Below are 17881 nucleotides of genomic sequence, written 5' to 3'. Positions count from 1 at the left end.
AATAACATTAATAAATTCCTGTTAGGGATGTAAAAATAAACACACACACACAAAAACTCCACGGTATTCTACCGTACCCATTTTCTTGTAATACGGGGTTGTTGTGTGTGTTGAGCCTGCTGCTCCTCTGTCTGTTGCAGCTCCGCTTAGTGTTGTGTCGGTCGCGAACATGTCGGCCGAACGAACAAATCTTTTGAGTGAACGAACTGAACACAATCACTTCATGAACTGATTCGTTCCTTTCTCAGTTCAGTTGAGCTCAGCCGCGATCATGCCGGTTGGGAGTGGAACTGCCGCAACTCACTCGTGAATCATCGGCGAACGACGCAGCCAGCGTGCGGGCGGGGAGGGACTGTTGTTGACGCCTGAGCGAACGCTCAGTCCGTTCATTGAACGACCTGCTGAGGACGTGATTCTCATTCACGTACTGTGCTGAAAGTGGCGCTGTGTCAGTCACTCACTGACTCAGGGCAGAGGAATGTAGCATCATGTTATGTTATTTACTGTGCACAGAGGACACTTTCACCGTGTAATAATTTTAGTGCATGTATAAGCAGCGCTGCGTCTCTCGCGAATGATTGTATAATATAGTCCTTGAACGCACCGTCCCTCAGTAAGTGAACGTGAACCTCAGGGCTGAATCATGAACTGAATGACGGATTATTTGGCTGTTTATCAGTTCAGGGAGTTGGAGAGCACTGAACGATTCAGTGGACAAATCATTTTAATGAACGGATTCTAGAGATTCAGTACAGTAAAAAGAACTGCCGTTCCCATCACTAGCTCCGCTAGAGCCGCCAGAGAGAGAGAGAGAGAGAGAGAGCGGGCGAGTGAGTGAGTGAGTGAGAGGGAGAGAAGCAGCTGCCCCATGGATAACTGAGGAGACGTGACAGTGGAGCAACTTGAACCTGTGAGTTATGGTCTAACTAGTCTCCGTCCACTTATTCAACGTGCTTAAATATGGGTAATATTTCAGAAAAACACTCTATTTTAGTCAATGTGTCGGAGCACGGCGCATCAAATCAGCACAAAATACAAAATAAAACACTGGGTGTGTTTGAAATATTACCATCTGTATTTAAACTTGATTCATGTTGATTATGCCTGCAGCACAATGCCAAAAAATTTGGCACATGCACATGCTGCCCTTTTCTGACTTTGAGCCCCTGCCCCTCTGTAATCATGTGCACGTCCCTGGTCATACGGCTCAATTTTCTTGCTTTGTGTGTGACAGAAAGCCACATACAGCAGCAAGTACACCATCGCCTCCATGTCCTCCATTGTTTATGTGTTTGTGTCGCATATAAAACAAAGTCACGGCAGTATCGCTGAGCCGTGCTATGACGACCCCGCCCACGTTGAGTCGGTACATTTTTGTAATGGAAAAGGTTGTTCCTGGAATCGTAGCGAGTCGAGCCAAGTCGAGTAGTGCTGGAACTGTGTAGTGGAAAAGCGCCATAAGTAGCCGGTCTGTCCTGAGACTGGCTAACAACCTCTCTCTCTCTGTCTGTCTGTCTGTCTCTCCCTCTCTCTCTCTCCCTCTCTCTCTCTCTCTCTCTTTCTCTCTCTCTCTAATAATCAACCATATTCATATGAACATACGCAATTTAAAAAAGAATCAAAACAAATAATACAAAAGTAAACAATATAATTACACAATAAAATAAAAGGCAGCTCACATACCTGTGTACAACAGTATTCATGTTAACTCAGCCTCTCCCTCACACACATTCAAAGGAGAGGCAGGTTAGCATAAAAGCAACATTTACAAAAAAAAGCCTCACCATATAAAGAATATACAAAAACAAATATATACATTAAAATCTACAACAAAACATGAACAAAAAAGAAAAATGGATTTTTGGAAAATCAATTTCTAAAATCTATATCTATTTAATACATCAGTTACAACTACACCAAACCCAAGTTGGGTTTATTTATGTAAAACAAACTTTGACTGACTTCAGGCATCGATACACCTTGTTGAATATATATTTCACTATGTCTTATTACAGAGGTGAAGACTACTGTCATGTAATCTTGTTTGTTTATTCATTCAGAGAGTTTTATTCACCTTACTTAATGTTGTCCTCTGTCTCTAACCTTTGTGAAGAATCACACATCAAATACAGATAAGTGACCTATGCATGTAGCTGCTATAGGTACAGTATGCTGTAAGCCTTTAGTACTGAACTATTCATCCAGGATTGTATTGTGTCACAGAAACTAGTACAGGGTTGGAGTAAGCATGAATCTCTCAGTGAGTAGACAGCCACCAGGATGCTTCCATATTGTAATATTCTTTTAGATTAAAAAACAAGCGCGTATAAAAACAAGCCTTTTATTCCAGGCATGTGCCACAAGTTTCCAAATGAGCATAGATTTAGATCAAAACCTCACAAAGTGAGTTTTGTTGTTGGGCTATTGATATTAAAGTGTATGAGCATGTGCAGACCTGTGTATATCAAAAAGTGGTTTCGACAACTCCCCATTTTGTCAGTGAATATTTTGTCACTTGACTAATTGAGCCTTAAAGAATAATTAACTGCACAACAATGTTGTACCCCCCTCCTGTGTTCTGGTAAAGATCCATAGATGAGTGACAGACAGGAAGTCAGATCAAAAAGGTGTCATTGTGTCACCTCATCTCCTCTGTTCCCATTTCAATTAACAGATCGGTCTTGGTCTGTATAGTTAAGGCAGATTTCCCAGCATGTGGTCCTGAGCTGCTCTTTCCTGGTTGCTATGTGTAAGCCAGCACTGTGATCTTGACTTCCATAATTATATTCTCACACAGTTAAAATATATTTAAATGACCTCATATATAAAGTATTTGTTATATTTCTCATTTATAATAAGAGAGGGCAGGAGGAAAAGCAAGCAACTTTCTGGACTTCACTCTCTGGTAGATATATGTATGTATATGTATATATATGTATGTATGTATGGGTCAAAGATGAGATGTGTAAATTTAGTGTCCGAGGACCAGTAATTAAAAATAAAAAGATTAATATGTATAGATAAAATGTTAAAACACTCGACCCTTACCCTTCTCTCCACACAGAAGAATGTTTGTCAAAGAACTAAATGAAGGGAGCTATTGAGTCATTCAGTGTAACTATCCGGAGTACAATTCTAATGACAAAAATGTTTTTTAGGTGTAGCTAGAAAATCATCTTAAATATAACCATGGCATGATTATGCAAGTGTTTGCAACAATATATAGGATAATGAGCAACTTATTTTATGATGAGAATATTAAAAAATTTGAATAACTTCTGTCCCAAAATGTTTGTGTCATCATTGTCATTCAGTGTAACAATGATAAAAATCCATTTTAAAGCCTATCACATCATACTAATCATGTGACAGTGTGACATCATGGAAACGTTTGTTAAAAACCTTCAACAAATTTAGAGTTGTATGACACATCAAATACGTAGTATTCAAAATGAAATAATGTAATTTTTTCTGGGTAGTTATATTTCTGAGAGTCCATAAATATAAATATATCAATCAATCAATCTTTATTTGTATAGCGCCAAATCACAACAAAGTTATCTCAAGGCACTTTACACATAGAGTGGGTTCTAAACCGAACTCTTCAAGTTTTAACTTTAAAGAGACCCAATATTCCCACATGAGCAACAGTGGCAAGAAAAAACTCCCTTTTAACAGGAAGAAACCTCAGGCAGAACCAGACTCAGAGTGGGAGAACATCTGCCTTGACCGGTTGGGGTAGAGATGAGAGAGAGGAAGGATAGAAGAGAGAAGCACAATGAAAATCAACATTGAAGTTACAAGGTCCGGGACTGGAGTCTATCATCCCGGCATGTGCAGCCCCGGGTTACCTGTGAGACAAGGAAGCACAGACAACTCCGGGGAAGAAGTTTAGGTTATTGAATGCATTAATAGAACATGAATGTTAATGGATATAGATGGATGGATAGAGAGAGGGAGGGAGGAGGAGAGAGGAGCTCAGTGCATCATGGGAGTCCCCCGGCAGTCTAAGCCTATAGCAGCATAAGCTAAGAGCTCTAAGAGCCCTAACTATAAGCTTTATCAAAAAGGAAAGTTTTAAGCCTACTCTTAAATGAGGGGAGGGTGTCTGCCCCCCGGACCAAATCTGGAAGATGGTTCCACAGGAGAGGAGCCTGATAGCTGAAGGCTCTGCCTCCCATTCTACTTTTAGAGATACTAGGTACCACAAGTAAGCCTCCATGCTGGGAGCGCAGTGTTCTGGTAGGTACATAAGGTACTATCAGTTCTTTAAGATATGATGGAGCCTGACCATTGAGAGCTTTGAAGGTGAGGAGAAGGATTTTGAATTCTATTCTGAATTTTACGGGAAGCCAATGCAGTGAAGCTAAGATGGGAGTAATATGATCTCTCTTTCTAGTTTTTGTCAGAACACGGGCAGCTGCATTCTGGACCAGCTGGAGAGTCTTTAGAGACTTGTTAGGACAGCCTGATAATAATGAATTACAGTAGTCCAGCCTAGAAGTAACAAATGCATGGACTAATTATATAACCATGTGATTATGAGAAATGGACATAAAAGGTTGTTTTTTTAAAACAACAATAAGTGTTCCACTGAATGACATTTTTCGAAGGTATATTCTTATGAATCACAATAAAAAATGAATGATTGGTTTTTGGGCATAGGTGACACTCCAATGAAAATAAAAAAGTAAGTAATAAAAATGTACTAGCTGTTTTATTTTTTTGCTGCTTTGAAAACCTTATATGTCTTTGTATATGTATACACATGCGCACACACATACATAAAATTATATAACTGTCAATTGTTAATATCGCCAAAACACAAATGTTTAATGCGTGCACATTGTGTTTGACCTAAAGAAGGCGATGCAGCAGTGTCATTCAGGATAACAAGCAGAAACGAATAAACAAAAGAGTCTTATGAACGGCAAATTCAGCTCCAAAGCCCTGCCAGATGTTCTATCCACAAGACAAAAGTTGTTTTGTGTTTATTGTCGATGTGAATTGAGTACCACAAACCACCCTATAAAGACTACCTCTGACAGACATATGTTTTATAGCTACCAGCAAATGTTGGTGTTAAAGTAAATTAAATAGCAGATAAGGTTGAAAAACAAAGTAACAACATTGATTTAACAGTAACATATATAAAGGGATTATTATGTGGAGATTGAAAGACAGGACAGTGGGTTTACACAGTTCAAAGTAAAGCAGGAACAGGATTAAATAGTACAGTACTACTCATAATAGGAAAGCATAGTACAGGCAGATGTGAATACTGTGGATGTTACTGTGAGATATATGAGGAAGTCAGAATATATATGATTCAAAAGCTCAGAAAGGAAAAACTAGAGAGCAAGAAGTGAATGTCATCAAATTGTATTTAATAATCTCAGAATAACTCATTTGATTGAGAATATGTGAGATTTTTAAATGTGTATTTTATTGTAAATACTATTAGAGACTGTGTTCCACGCTCCATACCAGCTGGTGGCGGTAATGCACCGATACGTTCCTGCTAACCGCCAATTATCATTCAGGAGAGGAAGAGGAGGGAAGCGCGGAAGAAGAAGAAGCAAGCGTGTTTTAAAGACAGCAGACTCATAACATTGTTGAATATGATGTGGGGTGTGTAGTGTCCAGGTATGTCACAGCTTTTTATGCGGGTTTCTGTACAAAGCAGTGTTTGTTTAGTTCACCGTGTCACACCGAGAATGACGCTGTGTGGAGATAAAGGCACACTTCCTTCCTCTCACTGTGAGTCTGGATTTAGTCTCTAGCTGATTTAGCATGTTGGACTTTATAACACAGGCAGCCATTCGCTTTCTAATCATATGAAATGATGAAGCTGCTTTCATTAAGGCTGTAAATGTATCAGTGCTGCACAGTGAGAAAGAATCACAACATAACCATCATTATGTTTAACTCTCTCTCTCACACCAGACACTTTCAGACAGTCAGTACTTAAATAGCTGGATGAATTTAGCGATGTTAAATAATCTATGCCTGAAAAAGGGCTTCAACGTGTATCTGATCTTCCTTATGTTGTTCACATTGTTAACTAACCAGCCTGCAGACCCCGAATCGTAGTAGAGGGCCTCTGGTTTAAATGTGGAAAACAGAAAACAAAAACCGGGACTTCTTCGTTTGAACAGGAGGACCGCATTTATTTCCAGCTCTGCAGAGTTAGGATCACGGTACAATACCGTGTGGTGATCCTAACTAACACTAACTGAACTGAACTTCACCGTGGCTGATTTTCTTTTAGCTCATTTCACAACGTGACTGCACACACTTTTCCCCATAGCTTGCTACCTGTTATTTTCGTCGCACACACCTGACGTCACATGTAAACACAGCGCAGCCACATACACATCAGGCTGGGCCTGTAACTGTTCATGGAGTAGTAGAGAATAGACTAAAATAGACTAGAATAGAATAGAATAGATAGAGTAGATAGACTAGAATAGAATAGATAGAGTAGATAGACTAGAATAGAATAGATAGAGTAGATAGACTAGAATAGAATAGAATAGAATAGATAGAGTAGATAGACTAGAATAGAATAGAATAGAATAGATAGAGTAGATAGACTAGAATAGAATAGAATAGAATAGATAGAGTAGATAGACTAGAATAGAATAGAATAGACTAGAATAGAATAGAGTAGATAGACTAGAATAGAGTAGAATACAGTTAGGAGTAGGGCTGGGCAATATATTGATATTATATCGATATAGTGATGTGAGACTAGATATCATCTTAGATATCATCTTAGATTTTGGATATCGTAATATCGCGATGTCATCACAGTTGTCTTTTCCTGGTTTTAGATGCTGCTTTACAGTAAAATATATAATTTTCTGAACTTACCAGACTGTTCCAGCTGTTCTATTATTTACCTTTTACCCACTTTATCAAAATGTTCATAGTGTAAATGTTTTGTGAAGGCTTCAACAGCCAATATCGAGGTATTTGGTCTGAAATATCGTGCTATTTGATTTTGTCCATATCACCCAGCTGTACTTAGGGGTTTGAAGGTCTGATGTTGAAGTTCAGTGTTGTGTTTGAGCAGGCATGTGTGAAGCAGCAGAGAAGGACCTGTACGCTGTCCTGGGAGCCAGTCCCTCAGACACCACCCAGCAGCTCAGACACAGATACCAGCAGCTGATCTTACAGGTAAACACACTGCTCTGTCTGTCTCTGTATCAGCCTGAAGCAATAATACAAGTACAAACTATGATGTCTGTCAGTGTTTGTTCCTGTCAGACATAAACCAGCTCTACATCACTGGAGCAAACATTCTGCTGTGTTATCCATCAAGAAACAACACTCCACCCTGTCAAAGTGTAAATGAATTACACAATGTTTTTAGTTCCAAAGTTTAGCTCAGATGTTTTTTCCTACTAGATGACATCGTCTCATAGCACAGGTCTGAGTTAGTGGTGTTGTCCACTGACTGTCTGATTCAAGTACAGATGCATTTGAGAAGCTGCTATGAAATGAAACAACAAGGGGGGGAAAAATTACAATCTTATTCATATAGTTTGTTTGAGGAGCCTGTGAAGGAGGAAGCCTGCAGAGGGCCAGCCCCCCAAACTGCTCAATGAGAACAAAGTAGTGGGGCTTAAAGAGACAGGAGCTGGATAAAGAGCCAGTAATACAGTTACACTAACACAGAGATATTCCAGTAGAGCCCAGGAATATAAATATATACTTAGCATATTCATAAAAATGAAGCACACGTCTGCATTAGTTTTCATTAAATTTGAGTTGACAACAGACCCTCTCCATTATGTTGCTGTCAAATAATGATCAGATGTTAGAAAGAGGGTTGTGAAGGAAGCGTCAGTCTTCTTCATCACATTCACATGATCAGAGATCAAAGACAGAAGCTGGTAAGAAAGTAGTTGTGTGTAGTGTAGTGGTTCATCTGGTATTCTGGTTTTGTAACACTAATATTTATACCCATGCAACTAACAATTATTTCAATAATTGATTAATTAGTTGATTATTTTTTTGATTAATCGATGAATCGGATAAAAAACAGAACATTATTTCAAATTGACAATGCATAAAAGTGCACAAACAATATTGCTGCTTGGACATCCCTGAGCTGTTAAAGTCATATTGAATCATAAATTATCTTTATTTTTAAAACAATTAAATGTTGATGTCAGATAGCTTTAACAAAATACATACAAATGTATGCTATACAAAAAATATGTTGTGTAGATTGAAAGGACCTGAGCTGTTGGAACAAATAAAAGATAAATAATAAAGAAAAATGCAAATCACAAAACTGTTAACAGGATTAGTTTCAACATTCACTATATAAATAAAATAAAGTTATTTATCATGAATGATAACATATTGGTAACAAAACGCCTGTACCACACAAATACACAAATAGAACAACACACTTATAAATCAATATTACCCTTCAGCAGCGTCAAGCAAGAATCAAGACTAATGGAGTCTTTCCTCTCTACAGTTCTAGCTCTACTCTACTCGGTTTGGTACCAGGAACCTTTTCCATTACTATAGTTCCTACTCAACATGGGCGGGGTCGTCATAGCAAGGCTGCATTAAACTGCCGTGACTTCGTTTTATACGCAACACAAACACATAAACAACGGAGGACATGGAGGCGATGGTGTACTTGCTGCTGTATGTGTCTTTCTGTCACACACAAAGCAAGAAAATTGAGCCGTATGGCTGTAACGCTGTTACACACACTTTGATTCTTGTGTGGGACGGCTCATGACTTCCAGTGACGACTCTCTGACCAATCAGTGGCCGGCAGTCTGATGACGTCACATTTAGTATCGGCTCGGCTCGCTTGGAACCTCAGCAGAGCACATACTAAAAAAGTAGCAGGTACCAGGTACTACCCCTAGTGGAAACACAAAAAAAACGAGTTGAGTAGAGCTAGAGGTGTGTAGTGTGCTGACTGTGAGATCTGAGCAGGTAGAAGCTGATAGTTCACTAACTATAACCAGGGAGCACACTGCAACAAGGTTAATGATCCACACAGTGACATTATGTCTATCATTGACGTAAAAAAGTGCAAAAGTGATAGAAAACTGATTTTCTTTGTGGTGCGTGTGCGTGCATGCTGTTTCTCACTCCTTCCAGATTCTGTGAGATTGTCTCATTTGCAGGCGTCATGGAGCCGCTATCAATATGGAGGAGACTCCCAGAACTTCAGGAGAGTTGGGATGTCTTGCACACTAATAATTCCTCACAGTTGGGCCTTTTTCTCAGTGCTTATCACTGATGGTGATATACTGTGTGTTGAACTAAAGCAGGTCCTACAGGAGAGAAAGTTCTCCTCTTCAATCTTCTTCTTTTTACATTTCTGTGCATTATCATCACATCTATGTAATGCTTTTTTTTGTGTGTGTGTGTGTGTGTGTGTGTGTGTGTGTGTGTGTGTGTGTGTGTGTGTGTGTGTGTGTGTAAACAGTATCATCCAGATCGTCTTGGAGGTGTGTGTCCTTCAGAAGCAGAGTCTAGTGTGAGGACTTTTCTTGACGTTGATGCAGCGTGGAGGATCCTGAGTGACCAGAGCAGCAGGAGACAGTATGACCAGCAGAGGAGAGGTAACAATTTATACGTTGTGATTGGTTGCAGATGTTACCCAAGACCACTTAGCTATCAGTGTAGTAGTGATGATGTCAAATGACAACTTCATCTCCTTAATGATCATCACACACAGCTTGCTTAAGGATGAGAAGGTTGTATAGGTGATAGGTCTGTATACATCACCAACAGCTACCCAGCCCAAATTGAGCTTTTGGACAAAAGGCACATTGTCAGGACCGTTTAATGATGCGCCTGTAGAATGTCTCTTCCCAATAGGAGCAATCATTTTCAGATCTATTTAAACTCTCTAATTGTATTGTAAGATGAATGAGATGTTTGTTGTCTGTTAGTGTATACACATATGAATATATACTTTGTGAAAGTTCCAGCCCCTCCCTCATCATTTATCCTATTTTAAATTATCACTAGTTTAGCAGCAATTATTTCTCACACACAGTAACACTAATTAAAACCCAAGAAAAGTTTAGCACTAATTATTCATGGTTCAAAGTCATTATCACTATCAAACTGTACAACTTGATAATGACTGTTTCCTCAAGAGTGAACTGTAAAACAGAGTGTGAACATCCATCTGTTCATCCGTCTGTCCAACTATGCAACCATCAGCAGCACTTGTCAGTTCTTTCATTACATCTGTAATCCATCCATCCATCCATCCATCCTGTCCTTAGTCCTGTCTGCTCATTAGGTCATTAGGTCATTAGGTGCAGTTCAGATTATAAGCAGCAGCTCAATCTTTTTATTTAATAGTCCAGCTGGCTATTTCATGATATTCAATTTTGATTCAAATAAAATAGTTTGAATGAACAAACTGTGATGCACTCTGTACATCTACTACCAGCAGCCTCCACTTCAAAACAATGTGAGCATGATGATAGAGAAACGGGTTAAGTAAGTGTGTGTGTGTGTGTGTGTGTGTGTGTGTGTGTGTGTGTGTGTGTGTGTGTGTGAGACAAATATGAGCCAAATAATTAATGACAATGTAACAGAAAAAGTGCATTGAAAGAAGGTTATGTGATTAATAAAAGTAATAAGCTTCATTTATATTCCACCTTTCAAAAAGTTATGCATCAAAATCATTTCACTGCAATGAAGAAATAAACAAAGATAAAAGACAATGTTTGTTCAATATAAATGAACGCATTTATTGTAATTTATATACATTACACTTTTTACTTCAAACAAACAATAAAACAGTAACAAGCCTGAGTCATATGAGGAAAATGTAGGCTCAGCCTCCCACACATGATGGCAGGAAAGAGAAAAACGATGATGACAAAAGTTGAGTTGATTGTTTGGATTCACATGATTAGAGTCAAGTCATTTGCATGTTGTTGTTTTTTAATTTGATAAATAATGTAATTTGAAACTAACATGTAGGCTAGATTGTATAAGTGTAAAACCATACCTGAACCATCATTGTGACAGTTAAAAAAACGTACACAATTATGTTCTAATGATTCTTAATTACAAATGTTGTGATCAGTTAGGAATAGGCATGGTTACAGATTATGTGGGCTAAAAAAACAAAAAGCCTAAATGTCCTTTATAATAAATTAAAATATGCAATAATTATAATAATAATAATAATAATAATAATAAATAACAACCCAGTCTCACATTAAAACGTATCACAGCTACGTTGGTCCACAGTGTAAAACGCTCTGTTTTTTCTGCCCTATTCTTTTCTATAGGACTGTGTTCATGTCACGTGACTTTCAAGTTTTTGTCTGAGAAAACAAATCTGCTGGCTGCCATTACTTTAATTCTCAGTGTAAAATGTAATATTTTAAGATAGTTTCTGCGTTAAAATGTGTTTTGATGACATTTCTAGTGAGAAATATGCATTTTGTTTTCACAATCTCTGTTCAGTGAATGTATATGATGTCTAGTTTATCATTTATTACTAAGTATTTTTCAAGTGTCGCCACAACATTGTAGGAATACAACGTTCTGCTCAGCCACGCGCTGTGATAGTAATTCAACAACCTTCTTGTCTTTATTATTTTTCTGTGAATATTGTGAGATGAGAAGAGATTTAGAAGAGCAGTAATAATATTGGTGACAGGCTGATGAGCTTACATTTAACAAGTGATTTGAGATCGTTAACAACAAATGATCTGTGTGTGTTTTCTCTGGACGAGCTCATTGTAATCAATACATTCATTTATAATTCCTGTGTATCTTATAACTTCACTGATGCCTCATGTTTTGTGCATCATAACCGTTTTCTGACCAGCTGTCATTGTTGAGAGGAATAAAGAAAAAAACAGGACGACTGGGGGAATCCTGAGTGACATCATGCTCTCCCATAAGGAAACCCCTCCGCCCTGCTGCCCCCTCCCACACCTTTTAGTTTTACAGTTCATGAATTACAAACAAGAGTTTTCTAACAGTGCTTCTGATGTGTGATGTGCTTTTGAGGTCTCGTTTTACACATATTTTATTTACGTTTTTTCATTTTAAGGTTTTATTTCATATTTATTGCTTGTATTACTGGACCTGATTTTGAATCCATCATATATTGTATGTCTATATGAAGTCTCCTGTAGTATTTCCTATTGTTGGGGCAGTATGTCTTTCTTATGTTGTCTTTTGTAAGCAGTCTGACTTCCTCTGTTATAATAATACATTTATGCACTTGTAGCTCGGGAGCTAAAGCAGGATTGGCCAGTTGATTCTACAGTGTTTCTAGAGGACATGACCTGGGACCAGGGTAACTAGGCAACATGCACACTATAACACACATGAAACTGATCAGCAGAACACCTAGAAGTATAAAATAGAAAAGTGAATGTAATTAGTAGTTAAGGGGATCAAACCTGGATACTAGTAGCCATAAAACAATCTGTTTTTACTAATTAGAAAACTTACTTCTTCTCCATACAACAATGCATTTTGGTTTGAATGCTGCAAATGATAAAAAACCTCCACATTCTCTTCACTATATTGGATTGTTATATCATTTTCTAATTGTTAGTCATACCATCTCTGAGACTTTTTTATAATGTTTTTTTACTAGTGATTGTACCTCTTTCTATATGTTGTTTCAGATGAGTGTGTGTATACATACTGCTGTCGCTGTGGAGGAGGATTCAGCGTCTCAGAGGAAGAGGTTGAGCAGGAAACTCACAGAAGGCAATGGGATGATATGGAGGAGGAAACAAAGCAGGGACAGCACAGAGGAGTGGTTATATGCTGTGACACTTGTTCCCTTAGTGTGTATGTCACATGGCCATTACATACAAAGACTCAGAGTTTAAAATGTCAGGAATAATACTTTTAACACAAACTGTATCAACATATCTTTCAGTGGAGGATGGTACCAAATCATCAACATGTACTATGTTGGGACAGATTCTTGGGATGTGCAACATCTCCATCACAAACTCATGTTTAGGACACTTGAAGCAAGGCAGCAAAACACACAACAGACTGTGGGTGTATGTGGAAGCTCCCACTGTGTGTACACAATAAGAGCATGAAGGTGAATGGTGAAGGTCCATCAGCTCCATCAGTTGCTCCAAGTCCATTTTTTTTTCTAGTGGTGCATTGAATGAAGCATGAACTCCACTGACAGCTGTTTAAATCACACAAATATCTCACTGTGTATATGTTCTGAATGTATTAATAGTATCATTATTAATTGAGCATGACTTCCAGTCTGCCTGTGAGCTTGCCTTAGAGATGAAATTGTACTGCCTCAAATTACCTAAAAGAAAAAGAAATCAAATCTATTCAAGTTTATACTATTTGTATCTATAATACAAGATGAGATACTACAGATGGTTTAATATTTTTATGACAATATGTCGTGATTAAATTGTTTACCTGCTTTAGTTGAATGAATATCTTTCTGCTTAAGGTATGCCAAACAGAATCTGAACTGGTCTGTCTGTGAAGTGATACAGTTAGATTTGATAGTAGGTATTTACATTTTTGACTGTGTTTACTTGCTCATTGGTCTCTGGTTTTGTACATGATCATGATGTGGTATTTACAGTGGCTTCAGAAAGTGTTCACACCTCTTCACTTATTGCTCATGTTATTGTCCCTTAGCAGAAAGTAGTGTATTCAAGTGTACTACTAGTATACTTATTTTATACTAAAACTGAGACAGTATACTTGAAGTTTACTTTTTATATACTATATTTTATATACTTAAGAATAGTATAGTGAAGTATACTTGGCTTATACTGAAAAGTATAAAGAAAAGTCAAAGACTAAGTACTGTACACTAATACTAAGACTTACATTATACTTTAATACTAAAGCTTATACTTGTACTTTAGTATACTTTTTACTTCTTTCTGCCACAAAGTACTAATACTTAGTATATCTTGATCCAAGTACAGAATAAGGTCAAATCATTGACTCGTGCTTACACTTAATTTAGCAGAATAAAAATATTTTTCACTACACACATTAACTTTGAGGTTTTACCCCTGTTATAAACTTATATAGTATAGAACTAGTACAATGGCACTATATAGAAGAGTGTACTTGTGCTGTACTTTAAGTATACTTCAATAAACTAAAATGTGGACTAGAAGTATATACCTAGTACACTAGTAGTATATAGATGAGTGTACTTTTGTAAACTTAAAATGACCCTATAAAGTATACTTAAAGTATACTTTTCTAAACTTCAAAATGTTCCAATTTAGTCCAAAGAGGTATTAAATTAGTATACTTTCTAGTACACTACAAGTACATGGTCTGTGGTATACTTGCTATACTTATACTTACACTCAACATACTTTATAAAATGAACTTCAAGTATACTACTTTTTGCTAAGGGGTGTTATAGATTAATTCATTGATTGAATACTTAATGAGAAAGTGAAAGTTTGCAAGACAAGAATTTTAGCATATGTCTTCATCTAAAACTGTATTCATTATTGTAGAAGCGCCTTTGACAGCAGTTACAGTTACATCTTGTGTAATTCTCTTCAAGCTTTACACAGCTGGATGCAGGCAGGTTATCCTATTCTTCCTGGAAAATTCTCTTCAGCACTGTTACATTTAATTGGAAGCTTCAGAATAGGTCTGAGCTTTGATTGGACCTCTCAAGGATAGATGGAGATGTGTCCTGAAGCCACTTCAGTGTTGTCTTAGCTGTATTCTTCAGGTTATTGACGTGCTGAAAGGTAAAGTATTGTCCCAGTCTCAGATGGCAGGCAGGCTTTCAAGGACCTTTCTGTATTTTTCTGCATTCATCTTTTCCTCAACTCCGTCCAGTCTCCCCCTGCTGCTCCCATAGCATGATGCTGCTACCATCATGATGAGCAATGAGCAATCACTTTGTCATTGCATAAAGATTGATGAGAAAAATGTTAATCTTTTAACAAAATAAAGTGCCAAAAATGAAGGATCTGAATACTTTCTAAATCCACCTTACATGGAACATGAGAAACCTGGTTCTGATCTAAATGTTATGAGCATCAGGTAGCAGGTGTGTCGGAGGACAGCAGCTGTTGATTCCTGCACATCTCAGCCACTCATTATTGTGCTGACTGATTTACCTGAGAATGGTGGTGAAACTCTTCATTTCACCACCAGTAATAGAAAACAAGAGCGACATCACATGTCATGATCTGCATGATACATCTGCAAAACATATATCATATTCTTTTGTATTACTGATTAACTAAGCACAACTTAAGTTGATGATGCACCTGTGAAAATAGCAGGGACTGATCAGAAACCTGAGTAATGTTTACATGCCACAGTGTCCTGGTTTCTACCTCTATAGTACTCTAAGCTAACACATCCAGGTTTGTTAAATGACCATAATACAAGTAGGGAATAGTTCCCATTAAAAGCTGCTGACTGCTAGGTGTCTGGACAGTGTGTTGCTGTTGAGTTCTTCATAAACCAACGTATCTAAATGTACAGCTTTTATCTACATCAGTCACTTATTTTAACAGACGCCTCACATTACAGGTTTTAATTTGGTATTAGTCTTACAACGTCTATGCTCACATTACACTCAGTTTACAATGTGAGCACTCACACTGAACGTTTATACACATATGGCCAAAGGGGTTTCTTGTTCTTCTTCATGTCCAGCAGACTAGATGTCTTGCCACATATTGTTGTCTTTCACAGGGAGACTGAACGGGTTTGTCACTTCACCATTTAACACAATTCTATTCATACAAGAGTGCTGCATTCTAAAGGTTTCTTTACTTTTTTATTATACCACCGCAGACATTTCCATTGATTCTGCTCACACAACATACCTGCACTCATCAGCACCATGTTTATTGTCGTTTACTTCTGAGCAAGCACATGGAGGTAACTGTGTTGAATTGTGGGAAATTGGACCATGGAAATGCTCAAACTGAGGAATATGAGAAATATGTTTTAGGCATAGCTGACTCAGCAAAAAGTCATGTGTACATCACGCTCAGTTAGAAATACACCAGCTGAGGTGAGAAGCCTAAATAGAATTATCTGTAAGTTTGAATTAATTATCTGGATACCTGATAACACCAGCCCTGTCCAGGTGATAGACAGTAGCTGCTACCTTGTGTGTGCTGTCAGGCTCTCAGCAGTGCTGTGGGTGGAGGTTGTCGGGTGGAACAGTGATACCATCATGGGAATTGCTCTGAGGTAATGTAATGTGATGCTAAACCAGTAGGAAATGATGATGTATCCCCTGGAGAGTCTATCTATGAGATTATACTCTGGTAGTGTGAGGGGCATCTGTGCTCTCTGGGGTCCTAGCTACATGTCTGAACCTGCGTACTAGCTGGCATGATGCTGCTCTGAAGCTCATCATCCATATCACAGATAATCAGCAGTTACGTTACTTCTCAGAAATGCAAGTATTTTACATACAGTATAATACACATGTTCATACTGTATTCTAACATTATTAATATTCTAACAGACTGGATGTTAAAAACCTATTTGTTAAAACTGAATACATGTACACTTTGAAGACTTGACCCCAAAGTGGTTCCCTGTTATCATTAATTCTCATTAACAACTTCTAATTATTTCTTATAGCCACACATTTTTCTGAAAAAAAGAATAACATATATATTTATCTTGTGCAACGAGTGAGGTCTTGCTTTCAGTTTGAGAGATATGAGTCTCTATTGCTGTTCAGTAGTTACACAATTCCTCTTGACCAGGGACATGCACATGATTACAGAGGGGCAGGGGCTCAAAGTCAGAAAAGAGCAGCATGTGCGTGCCAAATTTTTTTTTTTTAATTGTTATAATTATTATTATTATTTTGTTAGCCCACACAGTAGTAGCAAAGTCACAATAAACTTTATCTAAACCTCGGACCTGTACTTCAGACCTGTAGTGAGGGAAATCCGCCGTAAACACGGTGTATTTTATTTTGAAAATTAAATAGTAAATGCATGGACTGTACTTATATAGCGCCTTTCTAGTCTGTGCGACCACTCAAAGCGCTTTACATGACATGTCATATTATCCTTTCACACACATTCATACACTGATGGCAGGGTGCCAACCTGCCATCAGGGGGATCTAACCATTCATAGGCATCCACACGCCGTTAGCAATTTTGGGGTTAAGTGTTTTGCCCAAGGACACATCGACATGTGGACTGGAGGAGCCGGGAATCGAACCACCAATCTTCCAATTGGAGGACGACCGCTCTACCTCCTGCCCACAGCCGCCCTTAACCCGGGGTTTTATTTTGTATTTTGCACAGGATTTCCTGTCCCACACGATCTACTCTGTGCTGATTTGATGCGCCGTGCTCCGACACATTGACTAAAATAGAGTGTTTTTCTGAAATATTACCCATATTTAAGCACGTTGAATAAGTGGACGGAGACTAGTTAGACCATAACTCACAGGTTCAAGTTGCTCCACTGTCACGTCTCCTCAGTTATCCATAGTGCATCTCTCTCTCTCTCTCTCTCTCTCTCTCTCTCTCTCTCTCTTTCTCTCTCTCTCTGGCGGCTCTGTGACCGAGCGGAGCCGCAACGGACAGAGGAGCAGCAGGCTCAACACACACAACAACCCCGTATAACAAGAAAATGGGTACGGTAAAATACCGTGCAGTTTTTGTGTGTGTGTTTTTTTTTTGTTTTTTTTTACATCCCTAACAGGAATTTATTAATGTTATTTAAACACACACACACACACACACACACACACACACACACACACACACACACACACACACACACACACACACACACACATACACACACAGAGAGAGAGAGAGAGAGAGAGAGAGAGAGGGCAGGCAAAAAGGGCAGGGGCTCAAGCATCC

The 17881-nt window shown here is 38.2% G+C and overlaps 1 protein-coding gene across 1 annotated transcript; it reads left to right on the top strand.

Moving 5' to 3' along the window:
• The first annotated feature begins 5551 nt into the window (after nt 1-5551).
• On the top strand, nt 5552-13435 carry dnajc24 (DnaJ (Hsp40) homolog, subfamily C, member 24). Its single transcript, XM_053319747.1, has 5 exons — nt 5552-5646; nt 7079-7182; nt 9473-9608; nt 12260-12328; nt 12666-13435. The coding sequence occupies exons 2-5, from the start codon at nt 7081-7083 to the stop codon at nt 12887-12889; spliced, it is 531 nt and encodes a 176-aa protein (XP_053175722.1). The 5' UTR covers nt 5552-5646; nt 7079-7080; the 3' UTR covers nt 12890-13435.
• The last annotated feature ends 4446 nt before the right edge of the window (nt 13436-17881 follow it).

Source organism: Scomber japonicus, chromosome 5 (assembly GCF_027409825.1).
Source record: "Scomber japonicus isolate fScoJap1 chromosome 5, fScoJap1.pri, whole genome shotgun sequence".
NCBI classification, from domain to species: Eukaryota; Metazoa; Chordata; class Actinopteri; order Scombriformes; family Scombridae; genus Scomber; species Scomber japonicus.
The sequence above is the reverse complement of the archived record's forward strand: the minus strand, read 5'-3'. Positions and strand labels throughout refer to the sequence as shown.

Coding starts and splice junctions, on each gene's coding strand:
- dnajc24 (XM_053319747.1), top strand. CDS start 7,081: ATGTGTGAAGCAGCAGAGAAGGACCTGTACGCTGTCCTGGGAGCCAGT. Junction 7,183..9,472: donor ACCAGCAGCTGATCTTACAG/GTAAACACACTG, acceptor GTGTGTAAACAG/TATCATCCAGATCGTCTTGG. Junction 12,329..12,665: donor GGACATGACCTGGGACCAGG/GTAACTAGGCAA, acceptor ATGTTGTTTCAG/ATGAGTGTGTGTATACATAC.